General features: G+C 42.1%; 2 protein-coding genes across 2 annotated transcripts; both read left to right on the plus strand.

Annotated features, from left to right (window-relative positions):
- Positions 1 to 8,548: 8,548 nt before the first annotated feature.
- LOC106969332 (olfactory receptor 11A1-like) lies at positions 8,549 to 9,697 on the plus strand. The gene has a single exon (XM_053199624.1). It carries the CDS (start codon positions 8,645 to 8,647, stop codon positions 9,695 to 9,697), a length of 1,053 nt encoding a protein of 350 aa, XP_053055599.1. The 5' UTR covers positions 8,549 to 8,644.
- Positions 9,698 to 14,505: 4,808 nt separating this feature from the next.
- LOC106969360 (lysozyme C, milk isozyme) lies at positions 14,506 to 17,530 on the plus strand. The gene is made up of 4 exons (XM_015065869.3): positions 14,506 to 15,019; positions 16,239 to 16,400; positions 16,949 to 17,027; positions 17,373 to 17,530. The coding sequence occupies exons 1-4, from the start codon at positions 14,881 to 14,883 to the stop codon at positions 17,437 to 17,439; spliced, it is 447 nt and encodes a 148-aa protein (XP_014921355.1). The 5' UTR covers positions 14,506 to 14,880; the 3' UTR covers positions 17,440 to 17,530.
- Positions 17,531 to 18,421: the final 891 nt, after the last annotated feature.

Here is an 18,421-nt window from a genome sequence, read left to right on the forward strand (position 1 = left end):
TTATTGTTGATAGTGCTGCTATAAACATTGGGGTGCATGTGCGCCTTCAAAACAGCATACCTGTATCCTAGTAGTGCAATTGCTGGGTTGTAGGGTAGTTCTATTTTTAATTTTTTGAGGAACCTCTATACTGTTTTCCAGAGGGGCCGCACCAGTGTGCATTCCCACCAGCAGTGCAAAAGAGATCCTCTTTCTCCACATCCTCATCAATATCTGTTGTTGCCTGAGTTGTTAATGTTAGCCATTCTGACAGGTGTGAGGTGGTATCTCATTGTGGTTTTGATTTGTATTTCCCTGATGATGAGTGATGTTGAGAATGTTTTCATGTGTCAGTTGGCCATCTGGATGTCTTCTTTGGAGAAGTGTCTATTCATGTCTTTTGCCCATTTCTTCACTGATTATTTGTTTTTGGGGTGTTGAGTTTGGTAAGTTCTCTATAGATTTTGGATACTAACCCTTTATCTGATATGTCATTTGCAAATACCTTCTCCCATTCCATTGGTTGCCTTTTAGCTTTGTTGATTGTTTTCTTTGCTGTGCAGAAGCTTTTTATTTTGATGAGGTCCCAATAGTTCGTTTTTGCCTTTGTTTCCCTTGCCTCCGGAGACGTGTTGAGTAAGAAGTTGCTGTGGCCAAGGTCAAAGAGGTTTTTGCCTGCTTTGTCCTTGAAGATTTTGATGGCTTCCTGTCTTACATTTAGGTCTTTCATCCATTTTGAGTTTATTTTTGTGTATGGTGTGAGAAAGTGGTCCAGATTCATTCTTCTGCATGTCACTGTCCAGTTTTCCCAGCACCACTTGCTGAAGAGACAATCTTTATTCCATTGGATATTCTTTCCTGCTTTGTCAAAGATTAGTTGGCCACACATTTGGCCTACTCTGTTCCATTGAACTGAGTGTCCGTTTTGTGCCAGTACTGTCTTGATGATTACAGCTTTGGAATACATATCTTTTTTTTTCAATGTTTATTTATTTATTTTTGAGAGAGAGAGAGAGAAACAGAGCCCAAGCAGGGGAGGGGCAGAGAGAGAGGGAGACACAGAATCCAAAGCAGACTCTGGACTCTGACCTGTCAGTACAAAGCTCAATGCAGGGCTCAAACTCACAGAACCATGAGATCATGACCTGAGCCAAAGTCAGCTGCTTAACCGACTGAGCCACCCAGGTGCCCTGGAATACATCTTCAAGTCCAGGATTGTGATGCCTCCTGTTTTGGTTTTCTTTTTCAAAATTGCTTTGGCTATTCAGGTCTTTTCTGGTTCCGTACAAATTTTTTGATTGTTTGTTCTAACTCTGTGAAGAATGCTGGTGTTACTTTGATAGGGATTGCATTGAATATGTAGATTGCTTTGGGTAGTACTGACATTTTAACAATATTTGTTGTTCCTATCCAGGAGCATGGAATATTTTTCCTTTTTTGTGTGTGTGTCTTCTTCAATTTCGTTCATAAGCTTTCTATAGTTTTCAGTGTATAGATTTTTCACCTCTTTGGTTAGAGTTATTCCTAGGTATTTTATGGCTTATGGTGCAATTGTAAGTAGGATCAATTCCTTAATTTCTCTTTCTGTTGCTTCATTATTGGTACATAAGAATGCAACCGATTTCTGTGCATTGATTTTATATCCTGCGACTTTGCTGAATTCATGGATCAGTTCTAGCAGTTTTTTGATGGAATCTTTTGGGTTTTCTATATAGAGTATCATGTCATCTGCAAAGAGTGAAAATTTGACCTCCTCCTGGCCGATTTGGATGCCTTTTATTTCTTTGTGTTGTCTGATTGCTGAGGCTAAGACTTCCAATACTATGTTGAATAACAGTGGTGAGAGTGGACATCCTTGTCTTGTTCCTGACCTTAGGGGGAAAGTTCTGTTTTTCCCCAGTGAGGAGGATATTAGTGGTAGGTCTTTCATATATGGCTTTTATGATCTCGAGGTATGATCCTTCTATCCCTACTTTCTTGAGGGTTTTTATCAAGAAAGGATGCTGTATTTTGTCAAATGCTTTCTCTGCATCTATTGAGAGGATCATGTGGTTCTTGTCCTTTCTTTTATTGATATGATGAATCATATTGGTTGTTTTGAGGATATTGAACCAGCCCTGCATCCCAGTTATAAATCCCACTTGGTTGTGGTGAATAATATTTTTAATGCATTGTTGGATTCAGTCATCTAGTATCTTGTTGATGATTTTTGCCTCCATGTTCATCAGGGAAATTGGTCTATAGTTCTCCTTTTTAGTGGGATCTTTTCTGGTTTTGGAATAAAGGTAATGCTGGCTTCATAGAAAGAATTTGGACATTTTCCTTCCATTTCTATTTTTTGAATAGAGCTTCAAGAGAATAGGTGTTAACTCTTCCTTAAATATTTGGTAGAATTCCCCTGGAAAGTCATCTGGCCCTGGACTCTTGGTTTTTGGGAGATTTTTGATTACTAATTCGATTTCTTTACTGTTCATGGGTCTGTTCAAATTTTCTATTTCTTCCTGTTTCAATTTTGGTAGTTCATATGTTTCTAGGAATGTGTCCATTTCTTCCAGATTGCCCATTTTATTGGCATATAATTGCTTGTAATATTCTCTTATGATTGTTTCTATTTCTGCTGTGTTGGTTGTGATCTCTCCTGTTTCGTTCTTGATTTTACTTATTTAGGTTCTTTCTTTTTTCTTTTTGATCAAACTGGCTAGGAGTTTATCAATTTTGTTAATTCTTTCAAAGAGCCAGCTTCTGGTTTCATTGATCTGTTCTACTGTGTGCTTTTGTTTGTTTGTTTGTTTTGTTTTTTTGTTTGTTTTTGGTTTTGATAGCATTGATTTCTGTCCTGATCGTTATTATTTCTTGCCTTCTTCTGGATTTAGGTTTTATTTGCTGTTCTTTTTCCAGCTCTTTAAGGTGTAAGGTTAGGTTGTGTATCTGTGACCTTTCTTCCTTCTTTAGGAAGGCCTGGATTGCTATATACTTCCCTCTTAGGACCGCCTTTGCTGCGTCCCAGAGGTTTTGGGCTGTGGTGTTATCATTTTCATTGGCTTCTGTGTACTTTTTAATTTTCTCTTTAACTTCTTGGTTAACCCATTCATTCTTTAGTAGAATAGTCTTTAGTCTCCAAGTATTTGTTATCTTTCCAAGTTTTTTCTCGTGGTTGATTTCAAGTTTCATAGCGTTGTGGTCTGAAAATATGCATGGTATGATCTCGATCTTTTTGTACTTGGTGAGGACTGATTTGTGTCCCAGTATGTGATCTATTCTAGAGAATGTTCCATGTGCACTGGAGAAGAATGTGTATTCTGCTGCTCTAGGATGTTCTGAATGTATCTATTAAGTCCATCTGGTCCAGTGTGTCATTCAAAGCCATTTTTTCCTTATTGATTTTCTATTTAGATGATCTGTCCATTGCTATAAGTGGGGTGTTGAAGTCCCCTACTATTATGACATTATTATCAATGAGTTTCTTTATGTTTGTGATTAATTGATTTATATATTTGGGTGCTTCCACATTTGGAGCATAAATGTTTACAATTTTTAGGTCTTCTTGGTAGATAGACCCCTTAATTATGATATAATGCCCTTCTTCATCTCTTGTTACAGTCTTTATTTTAAAGTCTAGATTATCTGATATAAGTATGGCTACTTCAGCTTTCTTTTGTGTTATGACCCGCATTTATACAAAAATATAATTTAATACCTAGAAAATAGGATATAGATCCTTTATTTCCACTTTAAACTTACAGATAACACTTCAGAAAAGAGTTGAAATTAAAATAAATCGTAAGTACACGCTGGATATTTTTATCACAATTATCATAAATTCTAAGTCATGGGGTGCCTGTGTGGTACAGTCAGTTAAGCATCTGACTGTGGATTTCAGCTCACATCATCTCACAGTTCATGGGTTTGAGCCCTACAACAGGTGCTGCGCTGACAGCACGGAGCCTACTTGGGATTCTCTGCCTCTCCCCCTCTCTTTGCTCCTCCCCCACTCACACTGTCTCTGTCTCTCTCAAAATAAATAAATAAATAATTTTAAAATAGTAAAATAAAAAAAATAAATTCTAAGTCAATAAACACAAAGAGTCTTTCTACCTAGGTAGAAAGATATTCTTCTTTTTCTCACCTGACATATCCCTCGGGCTCTTGACACAACCCAGGACCTAGGCAGACATATTTTATTTTCAACTACTCCCTCAAAGAGAAGATGCTAGGAAACTAATTTGACAATAAATTTCATATAATAAAAAATAAAATAAAATAAAATAAAATATAAAAAAATAAAAAATAAAAAATGGTAAAAAAAAAAAAAGAATATGCTAATTAATTCCTTGCACGTCACCTTTTCCTTATCCAAGTTTTCCACTCTGTCTTTCACCTGTCAATGTAGGACACTTGTCCAATTTCTTCTAGGAAGGGCCATCATAGACTGTTACTGGAAAAACCCAGCCCCGGTCATGACCCTATGCTATCCTCCTGGCCTAGACCTGCTCTCTGTTTTCGTATGGAAATAACTCAATGCTACATTTCTGTAGCAGGTTTCCTTTGCATTTGTCAGTCAGCTGCATTTACTATCTGCCTCTACTATCTTGATGAGGCCTGACCTGGTTTTATATTAATCTGTGATGTTAAACTATCAAACTAAATGGAACAAATTATCTACAGAATTACATGGCAGTTTCTTCCTTCCTCCTCCCTGCTAAGAGATTAAAGTAGGACCCCAGGTCCTAATTCATACCACAACAGAAAGACTGCTGATCTAGCCATTAGAGGTCATCCTCTAGATAATCCATCCCAATGCTGCAAGACCAAATCACAGCATACTCACATTTCACCCTGGGGCTCATTCTGAGCATTGGATATTAATTAAATAAGTTAATATTTGCTTTGTGAATTATAAAGTATTAGATAAATGTTGGTCTTAATTGTGGCTATTTTTATGTCTTTCCAGTCTTTCCCTATATCATAAGAAAGAAGCCATTAGTGAGTGAAATACCTGGATGTGGTCCCTGGTGGACCAGAATATTCCCCTGGAACTAAAACACAGATGCAGCTGCTCCAGTTAGCTCCAAGCTACATCTCCTCCCCAGGAGGCTCTTCTTCATCCCCCGACAAGAGAAGGAGGTTGCCCTGCTCTAGAAAAGGCAGTAGTGTCCACTGCAGCACATGTAGAATAAGGACAATAGTGGTCTGTGAGCACTCTGGAGTAGGGGAAGCCAGTAACATGGAGCCTCCATAAGAGAGAAGCATAAAGTCCACAGAGCTGACAGCTGACAGAAGAATTTAGTCTGGAGGTAAGAACAACCAGGAGAGGAGTTGACTCAAAGCCCAAAGCAGATCAGGCTCCCTTTCCACTGAATCTGAGTGTCTAGGGTGCATCTGGCTCAACACTACTCTCTGCCAACAGAGAGAACCACCTCTGACCAACCTAAACAAATTCAGAATGGAGCTTGCCATATTGTTTAAATGTCTTGTGCTTATTCCAGTATGTTCCAATGAATGGGACCCATTATTTGCCAACTCCTGGAGCATCTAGGAAGGAACTTCATTTCCTCCCCTCTGATCCTGTCCAATGAGCCTCACTTTATTTTGATACCCCAATATCATGCTGTAAATAATAACAGTCCACCCCATAAGAATCACCTCTTTGAAACCAGCACAGGTAGGTGGGTATGGATTTTCCACCATCATCACCCCTTGGTCCTTGTTCTGCCCTCTGAGCACCTATGAGCTAACTTTAGTCCCTCTTCTTTATAAGAATCCTTCCAGGCGGCTGGGGGAGGAAGGAATTGGATGAAGGTGGTCAAAAGGTACAAACTCCAGCTATAAAATAAATAAGTCCTGGGGTGGGGGGGATCCTTCCAATACCTGAAAACAGCTATCATATTCTCCCATCATTTTGTCATTTCCAGAGTAAACATCTCCACATTCTTCACATGTTCCTCATACTTCACAGTTCTGAAGTCCCAATTCATAACACTCAACAAAATCTCAAATCATTTTCACATAAATGGCTACTTTTTAATTGATTGTTAAAGCCTACAAGCCGATTTTATATGTGCCCCTGTTAAATTTCATCTTGTTTTTAGTCTAGCATTTCAAAAGACAAGATTATTTTGAATTATAATTCTATCACCTATAATACTGGCTTCTTCACTCTGTTTTCATATCATCTGAAGTTTGATGAGCCATGCATATTTGCTGTTTATGGAAGTCACTGCCAAAAGAGGTAAAGACAAGAAGACAAAGCCTTCTCCTTTTTACTAGACATGTTTCTCCAGATTTTCAGAATCATTCATGAGAAATTTTGGTGTATAGTAGCCAAACTAAAAGTGTTATTTTTAAGCTCACAGTCATTATCTTTTCTATGAAGCTTTACTGAAATTAATATGTCCTTTTTCTACTCCTTTCTCCTGATCTACTAAATTATTAATACTACCATTAAGGGACATTATGTGAGGTTTGACATTATATCTAGTAGCATTATTTAGCTTCTGGTGATGTCTCCTTATAAGACTTCCACGTGCTCTATAAAGCATCTATTTAATAATTTTACCAGGGACCAAGGCCAAATTAACTGGTTAACAAGAGCAACAGTAACTTTTTTATCATAAGCATTGACTCAGAGACTTGACAAGACTTAAGAAGTTTTGGATCTGTTGACTGGTTGGTTGTTTTGGTTTGACTAGTTTTTTAGTTTCTTCCCTTGCTCCATCTTTCTGCTAAACCTAGGATCTATTCCATTCTCAATTTAAATCTCTTTCTAGCTCTTTAAGAAGTCACTAGTATGCAAAAGATAAAAATATGTATCCAATACATTTGAAAATATTCTATTCCTTCTATGTCTGTATCCCCCATGTGACCAAATGTGTGTCTGCATGATATAAGCCCAAAACCAGAGGGAAAGGTAAGACCAGGGAAGGAATACAAAAACCATGTGTTCTTGCTGCCATCTGCTAATGCGGCACATCATCTTTTTTTTTTTTTAATGTTTATTTATTTTGAGGAGGAGGGGCAGAGACAGAGGGAGAGAGAGAATCCAAAGCAGGCTCTGCACTATCAGTCCAGAGCCCAATGTGGGGCTCAATCTCACAAACTGTGAGATCATGACCTGAGCGAAAATCAAGAATCAGACCCTTAACCAACTGAACCACCCAGGTGCCCCTGGAATGTCATCTTTCTTAACTTCAAAAATGAGAAAACTCTCTATCATGTTGGGCTTTCTGGTTTCTTCCCCCTACCACACACACACACACACACACACACACACACACACCCTACTTGGCTTCCATCTCCAACTTTAATCATGGTTCCATCTCAAACTCTGAGTGACAATATACCAATATTCCCTCAGTTAGGGAAGAACTCAGAGATTCCCTCTCTTATTTTAGCAATAATTTAAATGCTTTTTTCCCTAGCCCAATCATTAATAATCAGATGCTGCAAGTTTTTTTGTGGCAATTTATCATTGGAAAATTACTGTGATTAATTAATTTATTTATTCTTTTATTCATTCATTCTACAAATACTGATGAAGGTCTTCGTCTGTGTTTGGTGTTAGTGTAGTATTGTTAACGACTAAGAGAAGGAATCTTATTACAGGGTAGAAATGTCTAAATAACTGACATTAGGGGAGATAAATTGACCAAGTGACTTGTAGAGAGAAATAGGGCAGCAAGCCAAAAAAAAGGAAGTATTCTCAGCTTCCAATAAACTGATTAGAGTCTGAGCACAGTTTGAAAATGGCTTTACTTGTGAGCACTCTGGACTCTGAAAATGGCTTTACCAATGGTCACCAGGCCACTTTTCCAAGGAAAAGGAATGGCTTCCGAGGGGAGTGGAATCTAGGTTAATTCAGATCTTTCTAGATTGTATCTCACATAGAATAAATGCTATAAATTTCTCATCAAAATTTCCAAGTCTCATTTTCTTGGAAAGGGAATAACAGTATGAGATAAGGGGTTACTTCAGGAATGTGCATGACCTCAGAGTAGGACCACCTCCCCACTAAGTAATGGGTACTCCTCCCACCCCTCCAGAAGAGGTCACCAGGTGTGGTTCTGCTGTTGACGCTCAGCCAAGACTGTCAGTAAACAGCTCACTGATGACTGGAAGAGCCCTACGCTGCTCTCTGATACCGATATTTCTATCACTCAGGAAGGATTTGAGAAAGCACTATGGGATAGTAGACTATGGAAGGAGATTTGGAGTCAAGCAAACTTGGGTTCACATCATGACTCCATCATAATTGCCTTAAATAATTGACTTAATCCCACTGGGTCTCAGTTTCTCCTCTATATACAAGAGACAATAAGGGCTATCTTTAGTGCTTGCTGTGATGAATAAATAAATAAGCCAAGTATAGCGTGTGGTCCTAATAGGATCTTTGTTAAAGTTAACCTTCTTCTAGGGGTGCCTGAGTGGCTCGGTTGGTTAAATGGCCGACTTCGGCTCAGGTCATGATCTTGCAATCTGTGAGTTCGAACCTCGCGTTAGGCTCTATGCTGACAGCTCAGAGCCTGGAGCCTGCTTTGGATTCTGTGTCTCCCTCTCTTTGCCTGTCCCCTGCTCATACTCTGCCTCTGTCTCTGTCTCTCTCAAAAATAAATAAACATTAAAAAAATTTAAAGTTAACCTTTTTCTCTTCTCTTGGGCCCAGATCTAGATGAGGAAGCAGTCCAGTGGTGATAGTGAAAACCAGACCACCTGGCTGATCCTGGTTGGCTTTGGGGAGCTGCAACACCTGGGCTTCCTCCCCTTCACCTTCTTTTTAGCCATCTATGTGGTAACAGTTGGGGGCAACGCCCTCATCGTGCTGGCTGTGGCCTCCAGTCGGACACTCCACACACCCATGTACTTCTTCCTCTGCCACTTCTCCTTGCTGGAGATTGGCTACACCTCCAACATCATGCCTCAGCTGCTGCAGAGCTTCCTGAAAGGGAGGGAGGCCATCTCACTGGTCAGCTGTCTGGTCCAGTTCTACACGTTTGCCTCGCTGGCTGCAGTTGAGTGCCTCCTGCTATCTGCTATGTCCTATGACCGTTACCTGGCCATCTGCCACCCGCTTCGCTACCCTGTCCTGATGAGCCCATGGTTGTGTGGCTGCCTGGCTGCTGGAGTCTGGGTCAGTGGATTTTCTTTCTCTGCCTTCACTCTGGCCCTGGCAGCCCCTCTGACCCTCTGCCCTGGCAACAGGGAGATCGACCACTACTTCTGTGACTTTGCTCCAGTTGTAGGGCTGTTCTGTGGAGATGTGGGGGTTATGTGGGCAGCTGGAGTGAGCATCTCAGGCTTTCTGACACTGGTCCCCTTCCTGTTGATTGTGGCATCCTATGCCTTCATCTTAAGGACTGTGCTGCAAATACCTTCAGGCCATGGTAGACAGAAAGCTTTCTCCACCTGTTCCTCCCACCTCAGTGTGGTCGGGGTGTATTATGGCACTCTCATTGTGGTCTATGTAGCCCCAACAGACCACATGGCCCCCTTGTTCCGAAAGGCCTTCTCTGTCCTCTACACTGTATTCACCCCTATGGTCAACCCCATTATTTACAGCCTCAAGAACCAAGAGGTAAAGGGGGCCCTTCATAGGCTCTGGGAACAGCTCATCCCAAGTGATACCCCACTGAGGGGGAATAGGACAGCAAGCGACTTCTTCCTGGATTCCAGCTTAGCCCCCTCCTCAAAGTCTAGAGGACTAGAGACCACATTGAAAAGATGAATACTGAGGGATTGAAAATAGATGTCTGACAAAATAACGTAACTTCATTTTTCCAGTTGGGATGGGGTAGGGATCAAAATCTCATGCCTTATACAGGGCCAAAATATTATAGACACTCCATAAATATTAGTTGACAAAAATGAACGAATGAATGAATATGGAAAAGAATGCAAGAAAGAGCAGAGAACAATACCAAGTGGGGAACATCTGCAAATTATTAATCTAAGATGGCAAGACTAAGGTTGGCAGATAGAAAAAGGAAGGGGTAGGGAGATGGTAATGAAGACCACAATTAACATCTCCTGACATGCTTCAAATGAAATCTCAGAAACAGAGACAGACTTGAGCGTAAAGCCTATGGAGCAGTGATGTAGGTAGTGATGGTGCGAGAGCCAGTTCCCCTGCATCCAGACAAGGCATCCCCTTGGGAGAGGAGGAGTCAGCCATTCATACCTACAGCCCAAGAGGCCAACTGGGCCACTGCTCTGAGAGTTCCCATTAGTCCTCCTGTTGTTGATGTCAGACAGGTAGGAAGTAGGGAAAAGGAAGGAGACAATTAAATGAGAAAAGAAAGACATAAATTAAACTCAACAAGAGAATTCTGTAGTTTTCCCTCTATCAGAAAATCTTCAAAACCTCTTAAAAATGACACCAAAAAATTCTAATTTCTTATTTGAATTGTATCAACATATTTCTCAAGGTATGGGATGTGGACCACCTGGTACCAGAATGATCTAGAGTAGCTGTTTACAAATGAAGACTTCTAGGCTCTTCATCAGACCTACAGAATCAGAATCTCTAGATGCGAGGCCCAGGGATCTGCATGTAACAAATGCCACAGGTGATTTTAGGTGTAGGGAAAGAGCATGGCTCTCAGGGGTGACAGGAATAATAGCAGGAAAACTGACCAAAAAAAAAAAAAGGAATATAGTTCCCAGTTCCTCATGGATGTTGAGAGATGCAACCCTGAGTGATGGGTACCAGATAGGGAGATGTACAGAATGTAGAGGGCCAGCAAGAGGATCTGGAGGAAACCTGGGATAGCCAGCCCTGTCTGGGTGGAGTGGAAATACAGAGCAAGAAAAAACAAAGAGAAAATGTCCCTGCCTAGAAGGTTGCTTGGGAAGTGGTCAGAACCTAGGCTGTATATGGGTATTAAAAAATGTCTCTGTGATGTTTATTCTTTGCATTAAAGTCAAAAGTGAAATCCTGTGTTATAACGGTGTCTTGGAGGCCAGCACAGAATATACAGGATGCACATCAGGTTCCCCAAACAAAGAACCCAGCAGCTTCCTCAGGATGCATGCCTCACGCGCCCAGAGGGATTCCTTCACCTTCTGTGTGAGAGGCATTGAGAACAGAGTCAACCTGGGTGTAGACCCAAGTTGGGAATTGTGGAGGCACGGGGAGGTGTGGGTCCCAAGGCCTGCGTAAAGCATGTGGCTGCCTTTACAATATCATTTCCAGTGTTTTGACAAAGTTCCAAGCCCTTCTCCTCACCTCCCCCACAACCATCACCTGACATCCCCTGCCACAAGCAGTCCTGTGCCTACTCCTGAAGCCAGAAATTCCTAATGTATCACCATTTGAATAACTGGTCAAATGCACATAGTACTGCGGTAGAGGAAAGAGGCACGCCTATCTGTGTTGATCTGTGCTCTCCCTCATACCAGCTTCAGCAAATTACTGCACCTCTTTGAGCCTCAGATTTCCGATCCGTGATATGAAACCAATAATAAATAAGACAGACACATACATACTTCACAGGGTTGTTGTGGCAATGAAACAAAATACATATAATAAAGTCCTCTATCTCTATGTTTTACTTGGCCTGTGACACATTTTAACAAATATTAACATCCTCCCCTCACTCTCCCTTTCCTCAAGGGAAGTCAGGAGACACCCTGTCCCTTTGGGTCACATCACCGAGGACCAGCCCTTTCCTGGAGTGGAACCTGACTGCATAGACACATGAGGCACAGCTGCTCCTTCTCGTTACCTGGCATTAAAGGGTTGAGAATTCTGGGAGGACACCAGGTTATAAGAAAACTGGACCTAAATAGAAGAGAAACTCCAGAGGAGAGAGAAGGAAAGTAGAAAAGAAGAGAAGAGATGGGAGAGGAAGGAAGACAGGGAACAGGGAAATGACAAGATGGGAAGGGGAAGAGGAGAGACAATGGAAGGGAAAGTAAACAACAACAAGTGGAAGGGGTAAGAAAGGAAAGAAGTAGGAGAAGGAAAGGAGAAAGGAAGGGTTCCAGAAGCCATTCCCACATTCTTCCACTTGGACCACACGTTTCTGTTCCTAATGAAAAGGTAGGGGCACCTGGATGGCTCAGTCAGTTAATCATCAGACCAGATTTCAGCTCAGGTCTTGATCTCAGGGTGGTGAGTCCAGTCCACAGGGTGTTGGACCCTGTGCTGGGCGTGAAGACTGCTTTAAAAAAAAAAAAAAAAAAAGGAAGCAGATTGGGTTTTTAATGGATTGCATTAAAATGTTTCAGTTATTAATAGGACTTCTGTTCAATATTGCACTGTAAGTCCATGCTTTGAGATACCCTACATAAAGCAAGCACACAAAAATAAATGAAAAAATGAAAAGGAAAAAGTGTAAAAGGCATATAATAGCTCAAAAACAAAATAGGGGCACCTGGGTGGCTCAGTCGGTTAAGCCTACTTTGGCTCAAGTCATGATCTCACGGTTTGTGGGTCCAAGCCCCATGTCAAGCTCTGTGCTGACAGCTAGGAACCAGGAGCCCGCTTCGGATTCTATGTCTCCCTCTTTCTGTGCCCCTCCTGCACTTGCGATCTCTCTCAAAATAATAAGTAAACATTAAAAAATAAATAGGTTTTAAAAATAAATAAAATAAATAAATAAATAAATAAATAAATAAATAAATAAATAAATATCTCCAGGGGCGCCTGGGTGGCTCTGTCAGTTGAGCATCCAACTTTGGCTCAGGTCATGGTCTCAGTTTTGTGAGTTCGAGCCCAGCGTCCCTGTCAGCGCAAAACCTGCTTCAGACCCTCTGTTCCCCTCACTCTCTGCCCCTCCCCCTTGTGTGCCCTATTTCTCTCTCAAAACTAAAATAAACTTTTTTTTAATAAACAGATAAATAAATAACATAAACTTTTTTTTTAATTTTAATAAATAAATAAATAAAATCTCCATGGACCACAAATATAAGGAAACTAATAAAAGCTGTGAGTAGGGCTGAAGCTGAAGACCTTATAACAAGAGGCAGCTATAAGTTCAGCTCCTACAGGTTGACAGAGACCAAAATTTCTCCACTTGCAGTAGGAACTGGAGCCAAAGTCACTCTAGAAAGGAGGGGCTGGGAACAGGGTCTCTTTTTATTAAAGAGAGATGGGAAAAACTGCTGCCTGCTCCTGTCTGAGGCAAAAGCTTATCCAGAGCACATCTGAGGAGGCGAGAGAGTACATAGCTTAATGACCAGGAATTGAGAGTGTGTACGTGTGTTTTCGCACTCAAAATGAGTCTGAGATCCAACATTATAAAAGACTTGGAAAAAACCTCAGTCCACAAAATGGCCAAAAAATCAGCAGTTGGAAGATAAATCTACACTAGAGAATATTAAAAAGTCTCAAGTCTGAAAGACAAGTACCATATGATTTCACTCATATGTATAATCTAAAAAAAAAAAAAATGAACAAAAAACGCAGAAAGACCCATAAATACAGAAAACAAACTGATGGTTGCCAGAAGGGAGAGGAGTAGGGGAATGATCTCACAGTTTGTGGGTTGGAGCCCCCACATCAGGCTCACTGCTGTCAGTGCAGAGCCCACTTCAAACCCTCCATCCCCCTCTCTCTGCCCCTCCCCAGCTTGTGCTCACACACTCTCCCTCTCTCTCTCTCAAAAATAAATAAACATTAAGAAAAAAAATTTTTTAAAGAAAGTACTGATATAGTGATAATTCTTCCTTCACAATGTCTATCCATCTAACTGAAATCAAGGCCTTGTGCTCTAATAAAAATAATCAGCTTTTTTCTTTTTAAAATTGTTTTAATGTTTATTTTTGAGAAAGAGAGAGAGAGAGGAGAGGTGAGAGAGAAAGAGAGAAGGAGACACAGAATCTGAAGCAGGCTCCAAGCTCTGAGCTCTGAGCTGTCAGCACAGGGCCCGATGCAGGGCTAGAACTCATGGACCGCGAGATCATGACCTGAGCCAAAATCAGGCGCTTAACCGACTGAGCCACCCAGGCACCCCAGCTTTTTTCTAACCATGTATATCTCCTCTTAGTTCTGTTTCTCTAGAGAACACTGACTAATACAAGATGTTTGACAATCACTGATTACATAGATACTAGAGAGAATTCAAGTAGAGTTGGAGGTTTAGATCTGATAACTTCTTTCAGACACAGAGATATTATGAACTTAGGTTCTAGTAGTCTCCTGTTCAACTTATAGTTTACTGCTTGCTGATGCCAGAAGATCCTCAATTTCTCCAAACTCAGTGATGCCAATCATGGATTCCCCCCACTAGACTGAGTAGGAAAATACCTTCAGCCAAGCACAGATAATGAGCCAAAGTTCAGCAAAGCACACAGGGACAACCCCCTCTGGGGACATTCCAACAAAAGCACAAGGCTTGAAAATCATACTGGTGGGGCACTTGGGTGGTTCAGTCAGTTGAGCATCTGGCTCTTGATTTCAGCTCAGGTCATGATCCCAGAGTCAAGGGATCGAGCCCTGAGTCAGTTCCACGCTGAGCATGCAACCTGCTTGAGATTCTCTCTCTGTGTTCCTCTGCCCCTCTCCGACTTACACATTCTCTCAAAAAAGGAAAGCAAAGGCAAGGCAAGGCAAGGCAAGGCAAGGCATGGCACGGCAAGGCAAGGAAAAGAAAAAGAAAAAAAGAAAACCATACTTTTTCCTACCAACTCCCATCTCTCCCCATTTTACCTCCTCATGCATTTGCCCAAATACAGGACCCACCCCCACCAAAATGAGACTTTATTCCTGGTATTATTCTTGGTTACATCCCCTTCCCTGAAGTTCACCCTGGCAGGGCCAGTTTGGGGAATTAGCCTTGGGCAACCATATCCTTCCTGGCAGAGCTGCCAGCATTATTGCCCAATCAGAGACATCTTTGTGCCCGTAGGGTATAAGAGACAACAGCATCCTGGACATAGCAGACTGGGGTCCCACCAGCTACAGAAATGAGGTCCATTCTGATCATCTCCCTCCTCGGCTGCTTCTTTGCAGCATATGAGGCCAAAATCTTCTCCAAGTGTGAGCTGGCCCGCAAGCTGAAGGCAGAGGGAATGGATGGCTTCCACGGCTACAGCCTGGCAAACTGTGAGTATGAACCATCCATTATTCTATCTCTGCTCAAAGAGGCCTTCTTCCCCAACCAAACAATCTTTCCCTTTTCACCTTGTGATTTACTCATTTACTCATTTGCTCTCTTGCACTCCCCAAATGCTCCTCTTGTCTCCACCTCTGCTGCCTTGTCATTCCTATCAGGATCTCCGTTTCTCTCTTTCCACCAGGGATTATTTGATCTGTAATAGATTTTCTTCTGCTGTTCCCCGAAATCACCTTCCCACCCAGTGCCCTTGAATACTTCCTTGGACCCATCCAAAAACTCACCTAACCACTTGCAAGTTTGCTCCCATCACCTTGGCTTTCATCTGCATCCTTTTCAGTCCAGGTCCCTGCAGCAGAGCTGGTGCTGCCTCCCACCCTCTCCCCTGCCCTTTTGTCCACCAAAAACTAACCTCTGCTGAGTTTGTCTAAAGTCTGTTCTATCCGTGTCACAAGAGAGTTGGAAGGGAATTGTGAGAACAGAAGGGGAGACGATGACAAAGTGCAAGAAGGATTGAGAATCTTGGTCACCCATCCCATTAGGCACAACACATAAAGTTATTTCAATTTCCCTTGGATATCTTCATTTTTCTTCATGCCAAACATCCTTTCCTGTCCCCCCCCAAAGGATAGCTTTTTTGGGCTCCCTTTCTAGGATGCCCCTCCATTACTTCTCCACCTCTTCCCTTCCATATACCTGGGGATAGAAGGCAAAAAGTAAATATACAAGGCAAGAGTTAGATATTTGGCTGGGAGATGAGGCTGGAAATGTAGACTGGGAAACAGACTGTGATTGATTGATTATTGGGCATCCCAAATGCATTTATTTAACAAATTGTTATTACATACTTATCATGGGCTAATTATTGCTTAGGACCAGGAATACACAATGGATTATAAATATAAATCTAGGGGTGTCTGGGTAGCTCAGTCAGTTAAGTGTCTGACTCTTAATCTCAGCTCAGGTCTTGATCTCAGGGTCGTGATTTCAGGCCCCACGTTGGATTCCATGGTGGGTGTGAGCCTACTTAAAGTGTGTGTGTGTGTGTGTGTGTGTGTACACATACATATAAATATAACATTGAGGACCTCATAGTCTCTTCATTTCAGTCTTAGGGGACTTTATGGCAGTTCTAGCACAGCAGAAGTTGTGTCTCATCACGAAACAATCCTCCTTTTCTAGCCACACCTTTTGTTCTCTCTGACACAGGGGTCTGCATGGCTGAGCATGAGAGTAACTTCAACACCCGGGCCTTCAATGGGAAAAATGACAATGGCAGCAGTGACTATGGGATCTTCCAGATCAACAACAAGTGGTGGTGCAAAAATAACTCCTCCCCTTCAGCAAATGCCTGCAACACAATGTGCAGTAGTAAGGACACCTTCCCCTCTGAGGGCTGGTTGACATGGGGCAGGTGCACTGCTCCCTAACACCTGACCCTTGGCCAGTGCTGTAGAAGTTGAGGATAGGGAAGAAAGGGGCCCAAACAGTCTTCCACAGAGCTCTTCCTGCCAGAAAGGAGGAAGAAAGATACAATGACCTCTGACTAAGCCTCACCTTCCTGGGCTCCCATCCCTCAATACATGGCATCCTGTTCCTCGTACACACATGACTGTATCACCCGTCCACATACCCCACATAGCACTCTGGACACACTAAGTTTTTCCTGAAAACAGAGGTTCTCCCGGGACCCTCATGTATGCCCTGGGTGCCCTCCAGAAGGAACAATGCTCAGAGGCAGATTCAAAGCAAGGCAAGAAAACCCAGGCAAACAGAAGGCAAACCCACAGAAGAGCTGCAGAGATAGAGGGTTTCTGACTCCAGCTCCATTTCCTATAGGAATTCCTCTCAAAAACTCATTGATTAATGAAACAGGAAAAGGGGTTTTTCCCTCCCTGCTCAGCCACTTTTCCTTCTAGGGTTTCTGGATGACAACATCAGTGATGACATCGCCTGTGCCAAGAGGGTCGTGAAAGATCCTAATGGGATGTCTGCCTGGTAAGCAGAACATGCAGGGCAATGATGAGCCACACTGCCAGGGATGGACCCAGACAGTATTCGGGATGCTGATAAAATAAGCAGCATCTCTGCCGTAGGATTCTCCCTGGGCTTTGTAGGGAGCTGAGACTCTTCTCCCGATGTGAAATGAGGCAGAGTAATACCGTGATGTGCTCACCCCATGCATCTCTGTGGCACATGTTCTTAGACGGGCAAACCCTCCCTATTGAGCCTCTCCCACATTATAAACTGAGTCCAGCCTGCAGACCCTACATCCCCTCTCGGCTGAGCCACTATACACTCCTGCCCCTGCCTCTGATCTATGCTGTATTTCTCTATTCTCAGGGTGGCCTGGGTAAGACACTGCAGAAACAAGGATTTGTCCAGATATCTAGCCAGTTGTAATCTGTGAGACTGTCATTGAATATGGCTCCTGGAGAAAGTGGCCAAGTTCTTGGAAACTCTGAATTTCTGTCCCCCCTCCCCCATCTCTGCCTCCAAAATAAAAGTTACTCAAGTTCAGCTGTCTTAAGTATCATGTTTAAGGACTGGGTTATGATGAGACTTGCTACCTGCTATAGACAGCTGAAGATCCTCATCTCTCCAAGCCCATCACTGAAGTTCCCTGTATCTCCTCTGGAAAGCCAGTTAAGGAAAATCCTTTCCTGAGAACTGCTTGAGACTGAAACTGACAGTTGAATATAGCATTCTTGATGTAAGCTCTTATGAAATTCATTAGGTAGAGGTGGCTGATATTATTCTCCATCACCATGAAGGAGAGTTCAAGACGAAAGAGAAGAAAATTGTGGGAAACATTCAGTTTAGACATAGGGAAGGACTGGCAGAATGTCAGGATGATTATGTTGGCTAGGGTAAATGACTAAGCTGCTATAACAGAACCCCAAAAACATGGCATTCTCACAAAACAGTCCAAGGTGCATAGACAAGCTCCTTTGTCCCACACAGACATTCAGAAATTCAGATTCCTTCCATCTTGCACTTCCACCACCCTTTAAAGCAGTGCTGCTCAAAGTGCGGTCCACAGACCAACAGCATCAACAATATCTGGATACTTGTTAAAAATGTAAATTCTTAGGGTGCCTGGGTGGCTCAGTCATTGAAGCATCCAACTCTTGATTTCAGCTCAGGTCATGATGTCCCGGTTTGTGAAATTTAGTCCCACATTAGGCTCTGAGCTGACAGTGTGGAGATTGCTTGTGATTCTTACACTACCTTTCTTTCTGGCTCTCCCCTGCCTGTGAAAGGGCTCTCTCCCTCTCTCAAAATAAATAAATAAAACTTTTTTTAAAAAAGCAAATTATTGGGCCCACAGTAGACCTACTGAATCACTGTTTTAATCTCTGTGGTTTTTAAATTTTTTTATTTTTATTTTT

This window comes from Acinonyx jubatus, chromosome B4 (assembly GCF_027475565.1).
Source record: "Acinonyx jubatus isolate Ajub_Pintada_27869175 chromosome B4, VMU_Ajub_asm_v1.0, whole genome shotgun sequence".
NCBI classification, from domain to species: Eukaryota; Metazoa; Chordata; class Mammalia; order Carnivora; family Felidae; genus Acinonyx; species Acinonyx jubatus.

What these genes read in the sequence shown, in the direction of transcription:
- LOC106969332 (XM_053199624.1), top strand. Translation starts at nt 8,645, where the DNA reads ATGAGGAAGCAGTCCAGTGGTGATAGTGAAAACCAGACCACCTGGCTG.
- LOC106969360 (XM_015065869.3), top strand. Translation starts at nt 14,881, where the DNA reads ATGAGGTCCATTCTGATCATCTCCCTCCTCGGCTGCTTCTTTGCAGCA. An exon ending in CGGCTACAGCCTGGCAAACT is followed by an intron (nt 15,020 to 16,238) that starts GTGAGTATGAAC and finishes TCTCTGACACAG; the next exon opens with GGGTCTGCATGGCTGAGCAT. An exon ending in CTGCAACACAATGTGCAGTA is followed by an intron (nt 16,401 to 16,948) that starts GTAAGGACACCT and finishes TTTTCCTTCTAG; the next exon opens with GGTTTCTGGATGACAACATC.